Source organism: Rhinolophus ferrumequinum, assembly GCF_004115265.2.
Source record: "Rhinolophus ferrumequinum isolate MPI-CBG mRhiFer1 chromosome 13 unlocalized genomic scaffold, mRhiFer1_v1.p Super_scaffold_3, whole genome shotgun sequence".
NCBI classification, from domain to species: Eukaryota; Metazoa; Chordata; class Mammalia; order Chiroptera; family Rhinolophidae; genus Rhinolophus; species Rhinolophus ferrumequinum.
Window position 1 is genome coordinate 1,905,625 of NW_022680356.1, and position 16,412 is coordinate 1,922,036.

Consider the following 16,412-nt stretch of genomic DNA (forward strand, 5'->3'; position numbering starts at 1 on the left):
GAAGCCAGAGTGATGGCTGGGCTAGAAAGAGCCAGTAGCACACGCAAGACCAGAGTACATTCAAGAAGGGGAGGGGGCATGCAGCAAGCGTTGCCCCAAGTCACAGTCTAGGGGACACACAGCCTGCAGGACACAGCCAGGTCTGCCAGTCTCACGCATCAGGCCCACCGGTTGTGGTTCTGGAGTGGAGGCTGTGGGTTCCTGCCCTGCTCTGGCCCGTCCCCACACGGAGGCCAGGTTCCATCTCAGCCACAGTCCTGAGGAGCACCACGCTGGCCGGCCAGCCAGGCCACAGTCCTCAGCCCCCCGCTGCTGGGGCTCTGGGTTCCACAGGGAGGCAGTGGGAGGGGAGAGGGAAGAGGGCTGCATTCTGCTGGGGGACAGTCAGGGAGCAGCTACCATGTGCTGGAAGGAGCCATGGCCCAAAACACTGCAGAGCCCAAAAGAATGGGATAAATATAGGAAAAAAGACCAGTCTTGTCACCAGTGTAAAAAGAGATTATTGTTGCCGTGGCTTGGTTTTGTTTTCTCCTTTTAAAACCACCCACATTTTTAAAGGGGAGGGGGCTGGGGAGATTCAGCCCTGCCTGTGGATCCTTTCCGGGCACCGCAAGGCCGGGCTCACGCCGCTGCTACTCTCCTTGCCCGGCTCCAGCCACCACGGGCCTGAGGGCGGGGGGACAGCTGCTCTGCTTGTCTCCGTCCCAGCAGAGCACGGGGCCGGGAAGGCGGAAGACGAAAGTGCAGAGACTCCCGCCGAGTGGGTGGCCTGGTACTGGGCACTCGGAGGAGGATGGGGCACAGGGTCAGCCCGGGCCGCAGCTGTGGGACAAATGCTGACCATGAAGGCTGCAGGGCACAGTCCCCTTTTCCTTGGGCCCTGTTGACATTTCTTCTACCTGGGACTGTCCATGGTCAGCAGCTCCCCAAGGAAAGTTCCGGTCTCAAAGATATGGCCCATGAAGGGAGAAAACTTGTATGACCACCCCTGCTTGGTAATGACTAGTGACCTCAGGGACTGGAAGGTGGCAAGAGGGGAAACAGTGCACGATATGAAACCGGTGAACCCCAGGTTTCCGGAGCAGGGATACACGACAACGGCCAAAAAGGCAGAGGCCCTCCTGGCGGGGGCTCCGTGAAATCTGTCAGTCCTACCCGCCAGCCTGCTGTGGAAGGCGCTCCACCCCCCCACCCCACCCCCACCCCCGCCGCCCCCGGGGCGGGAAGCGCGGCTGGGGGCGGGGCTGCAGAGGAGGAAAGCCCGCTGGCATCAGGGCGTGTAGGCTGGGGGCGGCTGGAACTGGTTGATGACCTCGTACTCGGCGGGGTAGGGCTCGGTCTCCTCCATCTCGGAGAGCAGCTCCAGCGCCTGCTCCTCCTCCTCCGTGGGGTAGTGGCGCAGGAGGTTGGCTGCGGTGGCCAGGATGGACGCTCCACCAGCTCCTGCCACCAGGTAGAAGCTAACGGCAAACGTGACGTACACCTGGGACCCATGGTACTTCTTATGTTGCTGCTGCTGCGCCAGGATGAGCTCGGAAGCCCAGTAGGAAAAGCCGATGACGGTGGCACACTGCAGGACTGGGGGACAGAAAGAGGGTTACAGGCACTCTGCAGCCTCTCTACCCACAGCTCAGCGGCAGAGGACCTGTCTGGCCAGCCTGCAAGGGGCAGCCTTCTAGGCTGTGTGCTTCTCAGGCTGGAGCTGGGGACACATGCCGGACCCCATCTGGGCCAGTGGGTCTCTCCATCTAAAGAATCTGGAATCAGGGTATGAGGGCTGCCAGGAGTCACTGGGAGCTGGAGTCAGTGCCACACAGGTCCAATCCCAGTCAGGAGGGAGGGGCGGGGAGCTCGTCCAAGCAGAGAAGGCGACCCTGTTTCCCTGAACAGGACAAGCAGCCGGACCATCAGCTCTAATGCGTCGTTTGGAGCCAAAATTAATATAAGACCCAGTATCATATCATATCATATCATATCATATCATATCGAGTCTTATATTACAGTAAAATATTTTAGACTGGGTCTTATTAATTTTTGCTCCAAAAGACGCATTAGAGCTGACTGTCCGGCTAGGTCTTATTTTCGGGGAAATACGGTATCTGCGGGAAAGGCAGAAAGCGGAGAAGAACCTGATGAGACCATGCACTCCAGGGAGACACACAGACACTGGGTCCTTCCTTGTTCGTTCCAGGCCCCAGGAGCCCGGCTGAGCTTTGAATCCAATTCCTGGAGAGCCGTGAGATGCCCTGTGGAATTCCAACTTCACTCCCCCGACAACTGAACCAAGTGGGCTGTGGTCCGCCTGGTATGCGAGGTCTGACAATTAAGTTCAAGAACTTGCTGCTACGCTGTTGCTAACCTTTTTTGACGCAGAGGGATTATTCATTATGAATTTGTACCAACAGGACAAACAGTTAACCAAGTTTACTATTTGGAAGTGCTGAAAAGGCTGCGTGAAAAAGTTAGACGACCTCAATTTTTCGCCAACAGTTCATGGCTCTTGCATCACGACAATGCACCAGCTCACACGGCACTGTCTGCAAGACAGTTCTGAGCCAATAAACAACTACTGGAACATCCTCCCTCCTCACCTGACCTGGCCCCCAATGACTTCTTTCTTTACTCGAAGATAAAGGAAATACTGAAAGGAAAACATTTTGATGACATTCAGGACATCAAGGGTAATACAATGACAGCTCTGATGGCCATTCCAGAAAAAGAGTTCCAAAATTGCTTTGAAGGGTGGACTAGGCGCTGGTATCAGTGCATAGCTTCCCAAGGAGAGGACTTCGAAGGTGACCGTAGTGACACTCAGCAATGAGGTAGGTAGCACTTTTTCTAGGATGAGTTCACGAACTTAATTGTCAGACCTCATGCTTGCGAATGACAGCAGCAAGCTGCTATCATGCCCAGTGCTCCGGGAACAGCGAGCGGTGAAAGGAGCACGTGGCCTGCTGTCTGCTCAGAGAAACCCCAGTGGAACTCCAGACAGGGTGCCCGCCGCTGGCAATCCCTCCCCCACCGGGACAGGCCCTGCTTGCCTGTGAGAATGTGGGCGAAGGCATAGCGACGGGTGATCTTCAGGGCGGGGTGCTTGGGCCCAAAGACATCCAGAAGGAAGGCGGAGAGACTGCACAGGATGCCCAGGAAGCAGAAGGCGGCGATGACCCGGAGAAGCAGCACCGTCTGGGGGTTCATGCAGAAATCTGTGGGGGAGAACCAGATCTTCAGCGTCCCAAGCAACGCCCTGGAGCAGGAAGTCCCCGGGGGAGGGGTTTGTCCCCTACCGTCACAGTCCTGGGGAGCCAGGGGAACGGTCCTAGCTCCTGCTCCCAGCTGGCCACCAGGAGGTGGCCCAGCCCCCGAATCGGCAGACCCTGGTCACTGCTCCCACGCACTCAGCTCTTCCCTTCCAACAAACCCAGTCTAAGTGCAGGCGTCCACTTCGTTGTACTTGCCGCTCTTCTAACCGGTAATAAAGGCCCCGACAAGTAACCCCACAGATCAGCCCGTTCTGCTAAAGCACGCTCTGGGCTGCAGGAAGAACCCACCGACTTCTGAGCGGAGGCGGCCCAAGAGGCAAGGCCAGAGGCCGGTCAATGTCGACTGTCTATCCAGAAACTCACTCATCTCCTTTCTGTTCAAAAAGATGATGAAGCCATTTGGAGAAACGGGTCCTTACAAGAGAGTACTAAATAAATTAGGAAAGATGGTGGACTGGACTTTCCCATTTATTTTTGTTCACTCCCCGGACACTACTAAAACAAAACAATTCAAACCCACACAAAGAGGAGAGGGGCCAGCCAGACAACTCTGGAAACTGGAAAGGGACTTAGAGCTGCTTAGAACTGACTCAACAGACTAGATAAGCTAAAGTGTAAGCCATTAGTGGGAAGGCTAAGAAGCCTCTAGATTTGTAGCACAAAAGGGTGAGAGACTCAGAAATGACCCACCAAATACTGTCTAAAATGAGGGCAAAGCCATTGAGGGGTGCACAGTCCACCAAAATGAGGGAGTGAAGCAAGGTAAAGGAAGATGCTGAAATAGAAGACCCAACATTCAGAGTCCCCGGGGTCCTGGGGAAGGGAGAGCCCATGATGACAACTGCATACCAGACACACAGAGCAACCTAGATTTCCTTTTAGGATTGTAAGACGATCTTGTTTGTTTTCGATTTCATCTAGAGAACAACACTGTCGGACCCCTGTGAGATCCGTGCAAACTGCCACAGCTCCCAGAAACATACAGACAAAACAAAGGCTGGTCCAAAAAGAAGCTGCTGTGGGCTTTAATAAAAAGTAGGAAATGGGCCTTAACTTCCTCTTCCTCCTCCATTGCAGCCACTGGCAACCTCTGCGTTCATTTAGGTCATCAGTCACCGAGGAGCTGGGAAAATCTGGACAGGGCTGGCAGGACTTAGACTACAGGCTCCTTCCCTGAGTCCGGACCTAAGGGCACGTCACAGTCGCTGGGGTGCTGGCCGAAAGCACGTTCCCATGCCCCCGAGATTCTGGAGGAGGGCCTAGGCATTTGGCTTTTAACAAGCAGCCAGGTAATTTCTATGTGGGTAGCCCAAGCCTTACACTCCAAGAAACACTGCTCCTGGGCCTAGAGGAAGGTGAACTGAGGAGCAAAGTCCAAGCATGTGGGATGGGGACCTGCACCCAACGAAGCAGACTCACACCGCCAGACACTGCATCGTGGGGTCTTGGGCACAGGCCTCCTCCACACCACAGAACCACAGAGATACCAGCCGCCCCTGGGCCTTGCTGACTGCTCGTCTTCCCTCCGTCAGGCTCAGAATTCACCAGCTGGTGGCTGAGCCCACACCAGACTCACGCTGCGATCTGGCTTCAGGTCACCCACTAAGCTGCCCTCACAGCTATCTGTCACTCTCCTGTCAGCTGACCATCTGTTTTGGGCCCAAGCATCCAGCCTGGTGATCGCCTACTGCCATGCAGCCTGCCTGTGCGTTGGCTCTGCCAACCAGCTGGCCCAGCCCTCACCTAGTCCAGTCCTGCACGGCCTAAGGCTGACAGGACGCCTGGGGAAGGAAAAGCTCCTGGAACCTGGCTGGGCTGTCTCCGGGCTTTATTCTGAATACTGGGAAAAGCTCCGAGACATTTCTTCTTGGGGTCCACATGGCAGGGGGCAGGGATGGGGCAGGACAAAGGCACTGACTGCTTCGGAGTAACCTGCAGGCACGCGGGCAGGTGGGTGCCAGGAATAAGGGCGGCACCACGCTGGGACTGGCAACAAGCTGTGCTCAAGTTACACTCGGAGTGGCCTTCAACTGCGGTTCTTAAAAACCAAGTTTTCATTGAACGACTCGTCTTAGCTGATAAAAGTAACAGTCAGTGGCTTCAAAGAGAGTTCTTAGGTTGCACAGTAAGTACGAAGTGTTCATTTTATTATCATCCTTTAAAATAAACACCTATTACATACACTCCCATGTACCTCGTGTTTCCTAATACATTTGTTATAAGAATAAAGAGGAGTCACACACGATAATAAGCTTCAGAGGTGTCCCCCTCAGGAATAGCCTATGCAGCACATCAAGTGTTCTCTTAGTTCAGTCTCATTTGCTCTGGGGATCCATCTCGCGCTCGGATGAGGGCTCGGAGGCTGCAGGAAGTTAAGTGACTTCCTCCGGGGCCCACAGCGCAGAGCAAGACTCCACACCCGGGCAGGCGCCCAGGCACCACGGTGCTCGGAATCACCAACCACCAGAGTTAGCCATCTTATCTTTCCTGATGGAGATAATCCATCAAATGCTCTCGAGTTGCATTTGAATCCAGGGTCAAAAGTTAACGGGAAGCAGCACCACCCTCAGAGCCAGCAGCTGCTGAGCTCTCTGAGGGAACAACTAGGAGCACCAACTCCCTTCTAGGCAAAGCAGGTCTGGGCCATTAAGCAATGCAAAGTGGTCATCCTGGGAATTACTGGGCAAAACCTGCCTGGTGTGGTCTACGTTTCTGCAGCCATCAGAGCCCAGCTCTTGGAAGCAATGGGGACACCAGAATGGCACTGGGCTTGGCACCAATCCTAGCCCTCCCACAGACTATGCATGCATTACCTGAGCAAGTCACTTAGCTGCCCTTGGCCTCCGCTCTCTCCTCCGTCAAATGAAGGCTGGACCTCCTGCCCCATCTAGACTGCGGCGCAGCCACTGTCCCTCCCTCCACACTGGCGCCCAGCAGTGTCAGCCCTGGCGGGCCCTTCCTCCTCACGCTGAGACTTCTTGGCCACACGTGTCGGCCAGCGTGGGCCAGAGCAAAAGCCCACAAAAGCCAGACTGAGCTGCTGCCCCTCCAGTGATGATGCGGTACAGACACGGGGCTTAGGACCCCAGGTTCACCGGTTTTCTTCCAACCTGTCTGCCTTTCTCCACTCAGACTTCGTGGGGAAGCCAACGTGCACTTCCCTTGGCACGAGGCGAACATATACCCAGGAGCCTGCCCCACAGTGCAAGCCGCCTTTCGTCAGGTCTCAGCACACAGCAGACCGGCAGTCCCGGACTCACTTAGAAACCAGCTGAGGCGCCCGGGCCAGGAGCTCAGTGTCTCTGTCTCCTTCCCCGTCACACACTAAGTCAGCGTGGCAGGGAGGGCCACGAATATCTGCGCCTTTGACAGGGCTGCCAGAGGCAAACAGAACCCCCAGTGTCGTGGAGGCATTATGTTCTTTGTGGGGAGACGTGGTGCCTGCGGCAGGACCTTCCTTTACATTCAAACCCTGCAGAGGTGCAGCCCGCCACCCTCTGGTAAGGCAGAGAGTACAGTCGGTCCTCCAGCTGTGGCCTGTTTTATTTTGGTAGCTACTGCTCGACTGTCCCCTCTAGTCACCAGGGGAAAAGGCAGCTGCTGTGTAATAGGATCCCAAGGCACTGACTTTGCCCAAGGTCACTGGTGAGTCACGGGGCAGGATGCGTTTTGAAGGCCTGGCTCTTCCGTCTACCTGCTCATCGCTCTCACCTCCTCCTGACCAGAACAGGCAGAGGCAGGAAGATTCAAGTGGCTTCTGGCCAGTGCCCTTTTCTGGCCCCTCTCTCGGAGCCTCTCACCCCACACGGAGCCCGTGAGCCCCTTCATCCTTCTCAGCACTCGTCCCTCCATCCTACCTGCACTGCCTCTCCCCGCAGTGACTCGCCTCCAGGCAGGCCTACGACACAGCACACCAACAGGGCCCCTAGTGCCTGGCTGGGCCGCCACCAGACACCACCGGTCCTGCCTAGCTGCCAGAGGACAGGCCCCCCCCAGGACCAGGAAGTGCCAGCAACACCAGTCACCGCCCCCAGGCACGCTGCCCTCCCTGACTGGCCCTCGACCTTCCCATGGCTTGGTGTCACTCATGACTCATCTGACTCCCAATCCCCAACTTCCTCATTCTCTTGCTTTTGGAGGCTGCTGTCAGTGCTGTCCTTTGCTGGCCACACTTGAGAGGCTGCAGGGGATTGGGGCACAGGAGGAACGATGATCTGGGCCCCCCGCTTGGGGCACAAGCGGCCTGGGCCTGAGGAGAGGGAGGGTTCAGGATGCAATTGGTTGAGCCTTGGGGCTCTGGCCCTGCGAGTGACAGTGGGAGGTGAGTGGTTCTGCCTCAGCATCACCAACTTAAGCCAGAACTGAGGCCACAGGGGTCAGAAGCACAGCTTTGGCGGGGCTTGTGAGAACACTCAAGCAGAATGGGAAGTAGTAAGCTTTGGACTGCTCTGACAGCAGAAAGAAGCTGGGGCGGCGGTAAGGATGGAGGCCTCGCCACGCAGACGGGCTGTATGGTTCTGAGCAAGTCACCTGACCTCCTTGAGCCGGAGACTGCTATGAAGTGGCGGGGACAACAGTACCTACCAAATGAGGGGTTGTTAGGAGAAACTAAAGCCAGGCATGGAGTGTGCTGAGCACAATGCCTCGCCCCCAGGCAGGGGCCCGAGAAACGGACTCCCTGTCACCTGAAGAGACCTGGTAGGGTCTGTCCTTCCTCTGGAAGCATCTATAGGGACCAGACCTGGCTTCCCTGCCAGGACATCTCTTAGGCTCTGAGGATCAGCATAATCACACAGGACAGCTCACTGGGTACCAAAAAACCACAGATAGAGAGACAAAAGAGAGAAGAGAAGCAATAAGGGACCTCCCGACTCCTTGCCACCTTCTATGACAGTTCATGAAGGACCATACCAACACTCTTACGGATGGACACCAAGTGTTCCTGGCTTGCAATGGCTAAGGACATGGCCACAGACAGCAGGCTGGGACTGTCCCCTAAACTCATGGGCAAACGTAATATAAAGGTAAGGCAACATGCTTTCCGAAAGACAAAACCTAGCCCGAGTAGTTCCTTACGAACTACGAACGGTAAACGGATGCGAACGAAGGAGAGCCTGCAGCAAGAACTGGTTTCTTACATGCCTTTGGCAAGGACGCACACCAAGATGGAATAACCTTGAGATGATTCCTATGTCAGCTAAAGTAAAACAAAGGATAAAAAACAAAGGCGACAGCAACATTTTATGGTGAGTCAAGAGACGAGAGACAGACACACCTCTGCCACCCCCAGCCGTGTAGCCCTGGAGAGACCACTTCACTTCTGTGAGACACAGCTTCCAGGATCTCTGAAATAAGGACCTGGGCTCAGACTGCCTCTCCCTCCATCACATGGCCTCCCCAAAAATGACCTGAAAGGGAGAAGAATCCGGAACTCTCTCACAGTTTGCAGGCAACACCAGGTTCTGAAACACTGAAACAGCAGGGAATCAGTGCAAAGATCTGGAAGAAGAGGTGGGAAGGTGACATCTGCGCTTCAAAGAGGGCTGGAGAGGAGAATGCGATGAGGGACAACCATCCAGACTCCGCCGCAGCTTGATGGCATTTCTGCCATCAGACACATGCCAGAGAAAAAGCTGCATGTCACAAGGCCTCCATCGTGTGTATAACTTCTGTCTTAGCCAACCCAGAGAAAGCTATCATCACGGAGGAACCTGAAAACAAATCAGAAGCCCCCATCCTGTTCTCTACAAAAATCATCCTAAATCCTTAAAAACCTGAGAGAGATGCAAAACAGTCAGAGAACTCTTGGAGAAAGATAACATTAGGCCACAGGAATAGAGCTTTTCAGCCTGGCCCTGCAGAAGTGGTGTGTAATCCAAGGCCCAGAGGAGAACTTGAGCTTTTCACCAAATCCCAGTGCATGAGCCCTTAAAGAAGCAACATGAAGATATCTAACAGGAAGGGATTCTGAGACATGGGGCGGCAAACATCCGGAAGGCATTACAGCCAGGGAGTGGCACAGGGAGGAATACTAAAGACCTACAAGAATGGTTCAAAAGACCATGGGGTGGGCCGGCTCGGTGGCTCAGGCGGTTGGAGCTCCATGTTCCTAACGCCAAAGGCTGCCGGTTCGATTCCCACATGGGCCAGTGGGCTCTCAACCACAAGGTTGCCGGTTCAACTCATCCAGTCCTGCAAGGGATGGTGGGCTCCGCCCCCTGCAACTAACAACTGGACCTGGAGCTGAGCTGCACCCTCCACAACTAAGACTGAAAGGACAACAACTTGACTTGGAAAAAAGTCCTGGAAGTACACACTGTTCCCTAATAAAGTCCTTTTCCCCTTCCCCAATAAAATCTTTAAAAAAAGACCCTGGGGTGATGGGCTGTGCTGTTACTAAGGGCCATGTGGGGTCCACTGACCACCAGTTTCCAGGTAAAAGCCAGGCAGTGCAGTCCTGCCCTCACACCGCACAGCCTGTACCCTCACTGCTGCACACAGGGCTGGCAGGAGCAGCTGCGGCCTCCCTGGGACAGGCACCCCTTGGTCGTGGCCACCCCTGTGTCCGGTAAGGAGACCAGTCCCTTTCCCCCTTCTTCTGCCCACCTGCTGAGAAGCATGATGAGAACGGCAGCCTCGCCTCAGTCAGGGACACGTGTATGGTTCCAAGAGCCAAATTCCAACTGCTTTACTAAGGCTGGAACTGACTCCTGATTATTGAAAATAACAGACTTCCCTTTTCTCTAATAAAAACCCAACTACTGCAGAACTCAAAAATAGCTTTTAAAATCCAGCTGTATTAAAAGTTCCTTTTTCTCCATCAATCAGCTGCCCCAAAGAAACCTTCCCACATCCCACAGCTCCTTAGAAGGGGCCAGCTAATTGTAACGCCTAGCACCTTATCTTTTCTCCACACGCAGCGCCCCTCCTCCAGCATTATCCTAAAATAGCAGCAGTCCGGATTAGCACGGCGGGAAGAGTAAGGGCTTGGCTGAATAACATCTTAATTAATGAGGGGCGGGACCCCAAATAGAGCCATCCAGTGGGAATGAACTGCAGGCAGGAATGGGGGGCTGTTTCCTTCAACCAAGTCCTGCCCCTGGCTGTCTCAGCTTCAGGCCACACCACATTCTTCTGCTCCCCACCCCGCGGAAGAGCCCCGATCGCCCAGGAAGAAGAAGGCCAGCGTGCAGCGCCCTTACCTTTCAGCAGGTCTGGGTGCACATAGCCCAGCACGTCGGAGACCCCCAGCTCCTGGCGGGAACAGGTGCCACCGTGGATGTGTAGCCAGGCAGGCTCCGCGAGGGCAGTGCACAGAGCCGTGATGGAAAGGGCGCCCGGCAGGGCCGAGGCCAGGCTACGCTCCGGCTGCTTGGGCAGAGCGCTGCCTCCCGGGCTCCTCCGCCGGCGCCCGCCGGGCAGCCCGGCGCCTCCGGGGGCGTACATGCCCAGGGGCCGCCCGCCGTCGCTCCGCGGTCACTGCTGGTCGCCGCCGACCTCCGCGGGGCACGCAGAGCCTGCCTGTTTCAGGGAGAAGGCAAGTGGTAAAAAAAGGGCTGCCGGGGCAGACAGCGGAGGCTGAGGGGTAGGACCTGGGCCCGAGCGGAGACAGGAGGACTGCAAGGATTCAGGGGCGGGGACGGGGTCCCTGGAATGGGAGGTGCGGGGTGAGGACTCGGAGAGCGCTAGGGGCCGGCTGGGAACTGGGCAGACCCGGGGGGGGGTTGGGGAACGGAGGTGTGGGCTACTGGTGGGAGAGAGACCCGGACCCAGGGTCTTGGCCAGAGGGCACCGAGGGGAGAAGGACCAGGCTGGGCCGCGGGGAATCCGGAACCCGGGATCCTGAACCGGCGCTCTGGGTCGCGACCTCTGCCCAGATAGGACCCTCCCCACACCGACCGCTGTTTCTCACCAGTCAGCAGCCCTCAGAGCCGGGATGGCGCCGCTCTGTTCCGTCTCGGGCTCTCCAGGTGCCTGGGGCCGAGCTATCCCAGGCCCCAAACCCGCAACGCCCGGACCGACCCGGGTACGACCCACTTCCGGCTTCCTCTGCCTCTGCCTCCGCCTCCTCGGGCTCCCCGCCCCGTCCCCGCGCGCGTCACAGCCCGGCGCGCCGCCGGCTCCCTGCGCGGGGCCTCACGGGACTGGTAGTTCGAGGCAGTACCGCAAGGCTTTATGCCGGGGAGTGGGAGGCCGACTACAACTCCCAGAGGGCAGCGCGGCCGCAGCCTCAGGCACTTCAGTTCCCGGGACGACCCGGGCTCTCGGGCGGAAGAGGCCCGAGCGGTGGTCGCGGAAGCCAAGGGGGCGTCGTGGACACCTTAGCGGTGGGACCCGCGGTCGAAACTCTGCCACCTCCTCCTCGTTCTTCGCCGGGCAGCCATGAAAGACTCGCTGGTGCTGCTGGGCCGTGTCCCGGCGCACCCGGACTCGCGCTGCTGGTTCCTGGCCTGGAACCCCGCCGGAACCCTGCTGGCCTCTTGCGGGGGAGACCGCAGAGTCCGCATCTGGGGCACGGAGGGTAAGGCCTGGCCTCGGCGCGCGCCCCCGCTGCCGGGGACTCCAAACTCGCGGGTGCGCGGCAGGCGGACACTGGCTGGAGAACGGCCCGGGGAGAGGGGGGACAGGCCTCCTGGAGGTGGACGTTAGCCACACTGAGAAAGACTTTTCTGGCAAGTACTAGAAGCAAAAACGTCAGGAGACAGGTGGAACTGTGGAGATAATTGTGATAGTTGCTGAGGCAAGAAAAGGAGAAAAGGACGGTGAAAAATAGCCTGCGGAGTAATTTACGAGGACGGTGAAGTTCACGTTTTATGCCGAGGGCATTGGGGAGCCACTGATCATTCTAAATTGGGGATTTGTTTCAGAAGGGTGATTCCTCAGTGGAAGTAGCGTCAGTTACTTCTTTCTGAAAGCATGTTGTTAAATACACCGGTTGAGCTGTTGCCCCAGTTTGGCTCCAGTACTAGCCCCCATTATTAGATGGCTTTGATAGTGTCCAGTGCCTGGTTGTCCTCTGCTTTTAGGTGACAGCTGGATCTGCAAATCTGTCCTTTCTGAAGGCCACCAGCGCACTGTGCGGAAGGTGGCCTGGTCTCCCTGCGGCAATTACTTGGCCTCTGCCAGCTTTGATGCTACCACTTGCATTTGGAAGAAGAACCAGGATGACTTTGAGGTAACCAGGCTGGATGGGACCAGGATTGTTGCTCCTTTGTTCCCCAAAGGTGGTTCAGAAACCTGAGTCAACCTGGGCCCATTGAGCTGTACCCATGAAAAGCATCCCAGAAGTCTTAGCTGCCGTTGATTCTTGACTCTCTTCCCTTTTCAGTGTGTGAACATTCTGGAGGGCCATGAAAATGAGATCAAGTCAGTGGCCTGGGCCCCATCTGGCAACCTCCTTGCTACCTGCAGCCGAGATAAGAGTGTGTGGGTCTGGGAAGGTGAGTCCAGGTCCCTCCAGGAGCACTTGGGAGTTCACGGACAGACATCCGCCTCTGTGACCCTGACAGGGTCATCTCATGGACTCCATTCCTTTTTCCTCCCGCAGTTGATGAGGAAGATGAGTACGAATGTGTCAGTGTCCTCAACTCCCACACACAGGATGTTAAGCATGTGGTCTGGCACCCGAGCCAGGAGGTAAGAGTCACGCAGAAAATCTTGGTGGGAAGGAGTTCCGGTATGGAGGCCGTGCCCAGGCCTCTGCTCTTCTGTCTCGGCCTGGCTGTTACAGGGATCACTGTCTGTGACCAAAGGAGAGACAGTTCCCTGGGACTGGCCTGTCCAAGCAAGGAGAAGTATTGGGATCACAGGCACTTCCTGGGCCATAAGTGCTGTTTCCCTGCGTCCCCAGCTGTTAGCCTCTGCCAGCTATGATGACACAGTGAAGCTCTACCGGGAGGAAGAGGATGACTGGGTATGCTGTGCCACCCTCGAGGGCCATGAGTCCACTGTGTGGAGCTTGGCCTTTGACCCCAGTGGCCAACGTCTGGCGTCTTGCAGTGACGACCGTACGGTGCGCATTTGGCGCCAGTATCTACCAGGCAACGAGCAAGGTAAGCAAGAGAGTGGAGCTGAAGGAGACTGTCCATGAAGTTGACAGTCTTCTAGGGCTGAAACAGTAGGCAGATTGGGGCAGAAGGGGGGATGTGCCGCCAGGGGGCACCAGGGAATGCTGGCAGAATTAGGGAGAGCTCCGGGGAAGGGTGCATAGGATTTTAACACGACCAGAATTCTGGGTGAAAACAGAATGGCATGAGCCAAGGCATTAAAGGTGGGAAAGCCTAGACTTAACTAGAACAGTGAGTCCTTTAGATGGAGCACAGGGTCTGAAGGGATTGGAAGAAAGCAGGTGGGTGGCCTTCAAAGGCAGTCTAGCTAGTCAGTCTGCCGCAAAAGGGTTCTTGAACAGGACATTTCCTCCTCAGAATTCTGCTGTGAAAACACCAGTCAGGCCACAGTGTGAGGCAGATCTGTGAGGAGTGATGATGGGGCCTCATGAGGGAGGGCAGTTAGGATCTGTGCAGTGGGGCAGTTACTCCTTGAGGTGCCCAGGACACAGACATGTCTTGGACTCAGCAGAAGTCTGTCGTGCAGGGGTGGTGTGCAGCGGCTCTGACCCCAGCTGGAAATGTATCTGTACTTTGTCAGGCTTCCACTCCAGGACCATTTACGACGTTGCTTGGTAAGACCTCCATCTTCAACCCCCACCCCCAGTTTGCAGAGGTTTAGAGAAGTCAGACCAGTGCTGCTCTCTGTCCCCTTTGGGTGTGCATGGGAACAGAGAGCAGCACCCTCACTTCTTCAGAACAGGCCACACTATGCACCCTGCTGGCTTAGAGCTGCCAGCCCGGTCACAGGACCTGGGACAGACTTAGACCCAGGCCTACACCTTGCGTCAAGCTCCCAGGCTGTGAGGGCAACACTGGCCTTTGGGGTCACACAGCATCGCACCATCCAGAAATACTCATTATTGTAACTGTGGGTTCATGGCTGGGGTTGGATAGTTTATAACACTGGCTCTGCCTTGAGGAGGCTACGAAAGCCACACCATTCCCGTGGAACAGTCAGTCAGAGGGCAGTTCTGACCCAAGAATCTATTCCTAGGAAATAATCCTAAGTAACGAGAGAACAAAGTCTAAGCTTTGTTTACATTAGCAAATATTTGGGAATAACAAAAACAGACTTAAGTAAAGTATGGTTAACTTCATTGGCTTGTTATATCTCGGTTTGAAAAAACTGGTTGAGCAAGCTTCATGACGAGAGAAACTGCTTATGCTCAGTGACAAAAGTACAGTTCAGAATCACGTAGTTTTTTAGGTTAATTACAATGGGGAGAAACCTAGACGGCAGCACTTGAACACTTACGGGGTGATGTTTGTGCCTATGTGTTAGGAGAGACCTTAGCTGAGGCCTGGGACTGTACAATCAGTCTGCTCCCTTGCTTGCTGGGTCGGGGAGGGAGGGGCCACCAGCAGCCACACTGATGACACGCATTCCTCCCAGGTGTCAGCTGACAGGGGCGCTGGCTACAGCCTGTGGGGACGATGCCATCCGAGTGTTTGAGGAGGACCCGGGCTCAGACCCTCAGCAGCCCACCTTCTCCCTGACAGCCCACTTGCCTCAGGCCCATTCCCAGGATGTCAACTGTGTGGCCTGGAACCCCAAAGAGCAGGGGCTCCTGGCCTCCTGCAGTGATGATGGGGAGGTGGCCTTCTGGAAGTATCAGCGGCCTGAAGGCCTCTGAGCCACCTGAGTCTGCACGGAATCATGCTTCCCCAGAAAATGTCCAGGACTTACTCCACCCGAGAGGACCTGGAGGAGCATCCGGCCTTTGATGAACTGGGCTCTTACATTTGGACCTGGGGAGCCGTGCTGGGCCACAGAACCACTCCCTCCCCTTCTCGACACAGGCCCTGGTGGAGACCTATGAACAGCGGCACCTTGTGGCTGTGCCACATTCTGCTTTAGGACGCAGTGTTCAAGTTTGTGGGGTGCATTAACCATTTGTAATCACTGTCCAGGAGGGCTGTACCTCAGACCTTTCTGAAATTACAAGCTTTATAAAAATAACCAACTCTGATTTTATGTTGTTAGAACATTCACAACTTGAAACAATTCCGTGGTGAGTCCTTTTCTGAAATAAGCCCTGCCTTCCCGCTTTCTGGGGAGATCGTTGCATTTAAGATGTTCAGTTAACACTGAAAGAGATTTTTTAATGTAGGTTGGTTTAGAGTGAGACACCTCTGCTTTCCCTTAGAAGCCCTCATGCACCTCCTGTGCCCATGGGGAATGCTGGGAAATAAATGGGAAGGATGTGAACCCTAAAAGGGAGTTGTTGGCCATAGGCCATCCATTATTCTCAATGGGGCTGAAAAGTGGTTCTTAGGTGGGGGACAAAAAAATCTTAGACAATAACCTGAGGCCCCTTAAGGGACCACAGTTCATAGTACACGGTATATGTGGTATTAACTTTCCATGGTGAGGGCAGGTAGGACAAAGATGTCTGATAAGGCTCCTTAGGGGAGAGAAAATGAAAAAAGGTAGAGAATCGCTATCATAGCCAGTCCGTTTTTCCATCTCGAGTTCTGACAGTCACTTCCATATACGAGTAGGTTTGACCTGACTGTCCCTAAAGCTACAGCCTTCACTTGATTTTTGACACCATGGAAATCATGATCGTAGGTTGTGGAGACAGCTGGGACAGTACCTAGAGCGGTTCTCAAAATGTGCTCTGCACATTCCTGGGGGTCCCAAGAGCCTCTTGGGGCCGAGGTCAGCTGTTGACACCTTGGCAGGAACCACGGCAGTGGCACCAACTAGTCGTAGTCTTCAGTGCCAGCTTCCATTAGGACTGACTGCCCTTCATAGAAGCAGTACAAATTGTATAAAATCTTGACCTGTGGGAACTATGTTCCGTGCCGATGGCAGTGTGCAGAAAGCACAGTGAAGTGTGTTGAGGAAAAGCAGTTACGCAGCTGAGTTCCATGCCGAATTAGCTGTGTTCTTGGTGCACCATTTTTACTTGAAAGTAGCAGCAATTTATTGGCTACTTGGCAGACATTTTTCTGGGAAACAAACGAGCCTTTCACTTCAAGGGAAGTTGGTAGCATTGCCAATAATAAAGCTTTCAAGTGAAAATCAGAATATTGG

General features: G+C 55.2%; 2 protein-coding genes across 2 annotated transcripts; one reads left to right on the forward strand and one right to left on the reverse strand.

Annotated features, from left to right (window-relative positions):
- Window positions 1-1,155: 1,155 nt before the first annotated feature.
- TMEM127 (transmembrane protein 127) lies at window positions 1,156-11,326 on the reverse strand. Its single transcript, XM_033100902.1, has 4 exons — window positions 11,176-11,326; window positions 10,466-10,784; window positions 3,042-3,206; window positions 1,156-1,578 (listed from the first exon to the last, which is right to left on the reverse strand). The coding sequence occupies exons 2-4, from the start codon at window positions 10,707-10,709 to the stop codon at window positions 1,271-1,273; spliced, it is 717 nt and encodes a 238-aa protein (XP_032956793.1). The 5' UTR covers window positions 10,710-10,784; window positions 11,176-11,326; the 3' UTR covers window positions 1,156-1,270.
- Window positions 11,327-11,478: 152 nt separating this feature from the next.
- Window positions 11,479-15,332, forward strand: CIAO1 (cytosolic iron-sulfur assembly component 1). Its single transcript, XM_033100901.1, has 7 exons — window positions 11,479-11,784; window positions 12,290-12,438; window positions 12,592-12,703; window positions 12,811-12,899; window positions 13,114-13,315; window positions 13,857-13,944; window positions 14,766-15,332. The coding sequence occupies exons 1-7, from the start codon at window positions 11,646-11,648 to the stop codon at window positions 15,004-15,006; spliced, it is 1,020 nt and encodes a 339-aa protein (XP_032956792.1). The 5' UTR covers window positions 11,479-11,645; the 3' UTR covers window positions 15,007-15,332.
- The last annotated feature ends 1,080 nt before the right edge of the window (window positions 15,333-16,412 follow it).

Coding starts and splice junctions, on each gene's coding strand:
- CIAO1 (XM_033100901.1), top strand. CDS start 11,646: ATGAAAGACTCGCTGGTGCTGCTGGGCCGTGTCCCGGCGCACCCGGAC. Junction 12,439..12,591: donor AGAACCAGGATGACTTTGAG/GTAACCAGGCTG, acceptor TTCCCTTTTCAG/TGTGTGAACATTCTGGAGGG. Junction 13,316..13,856: donor TCTACCAGGCAACGAGCAAG/GTAAGCAAGAGA, acceptor TCTGTCGTGCAG/GGGTGGTGTGCAGCGGCTCT.
- TMEM127 (XM_033100902.1), bottom strand. CDS start 10,709: ATGTACGCCCCCGGAGGCGCCGGGCTGCCCGGCGGGCGCCGGCGGAGG. Junction 3,207..10,465: donor GCACCCAGACCTGCTGAAAG/GTAAGGGCGCTG, acceptor TCTCCCCCACAG/ATTTCTGCATGAACCCCCAG. Junction 1,579..3,041: donor CTTCGCCCACATTCTCACAG/GCAAGCAGGGCC, acceptor TCTGTCCCCCAG/TCCTGCAGTGTGCCACCGTC.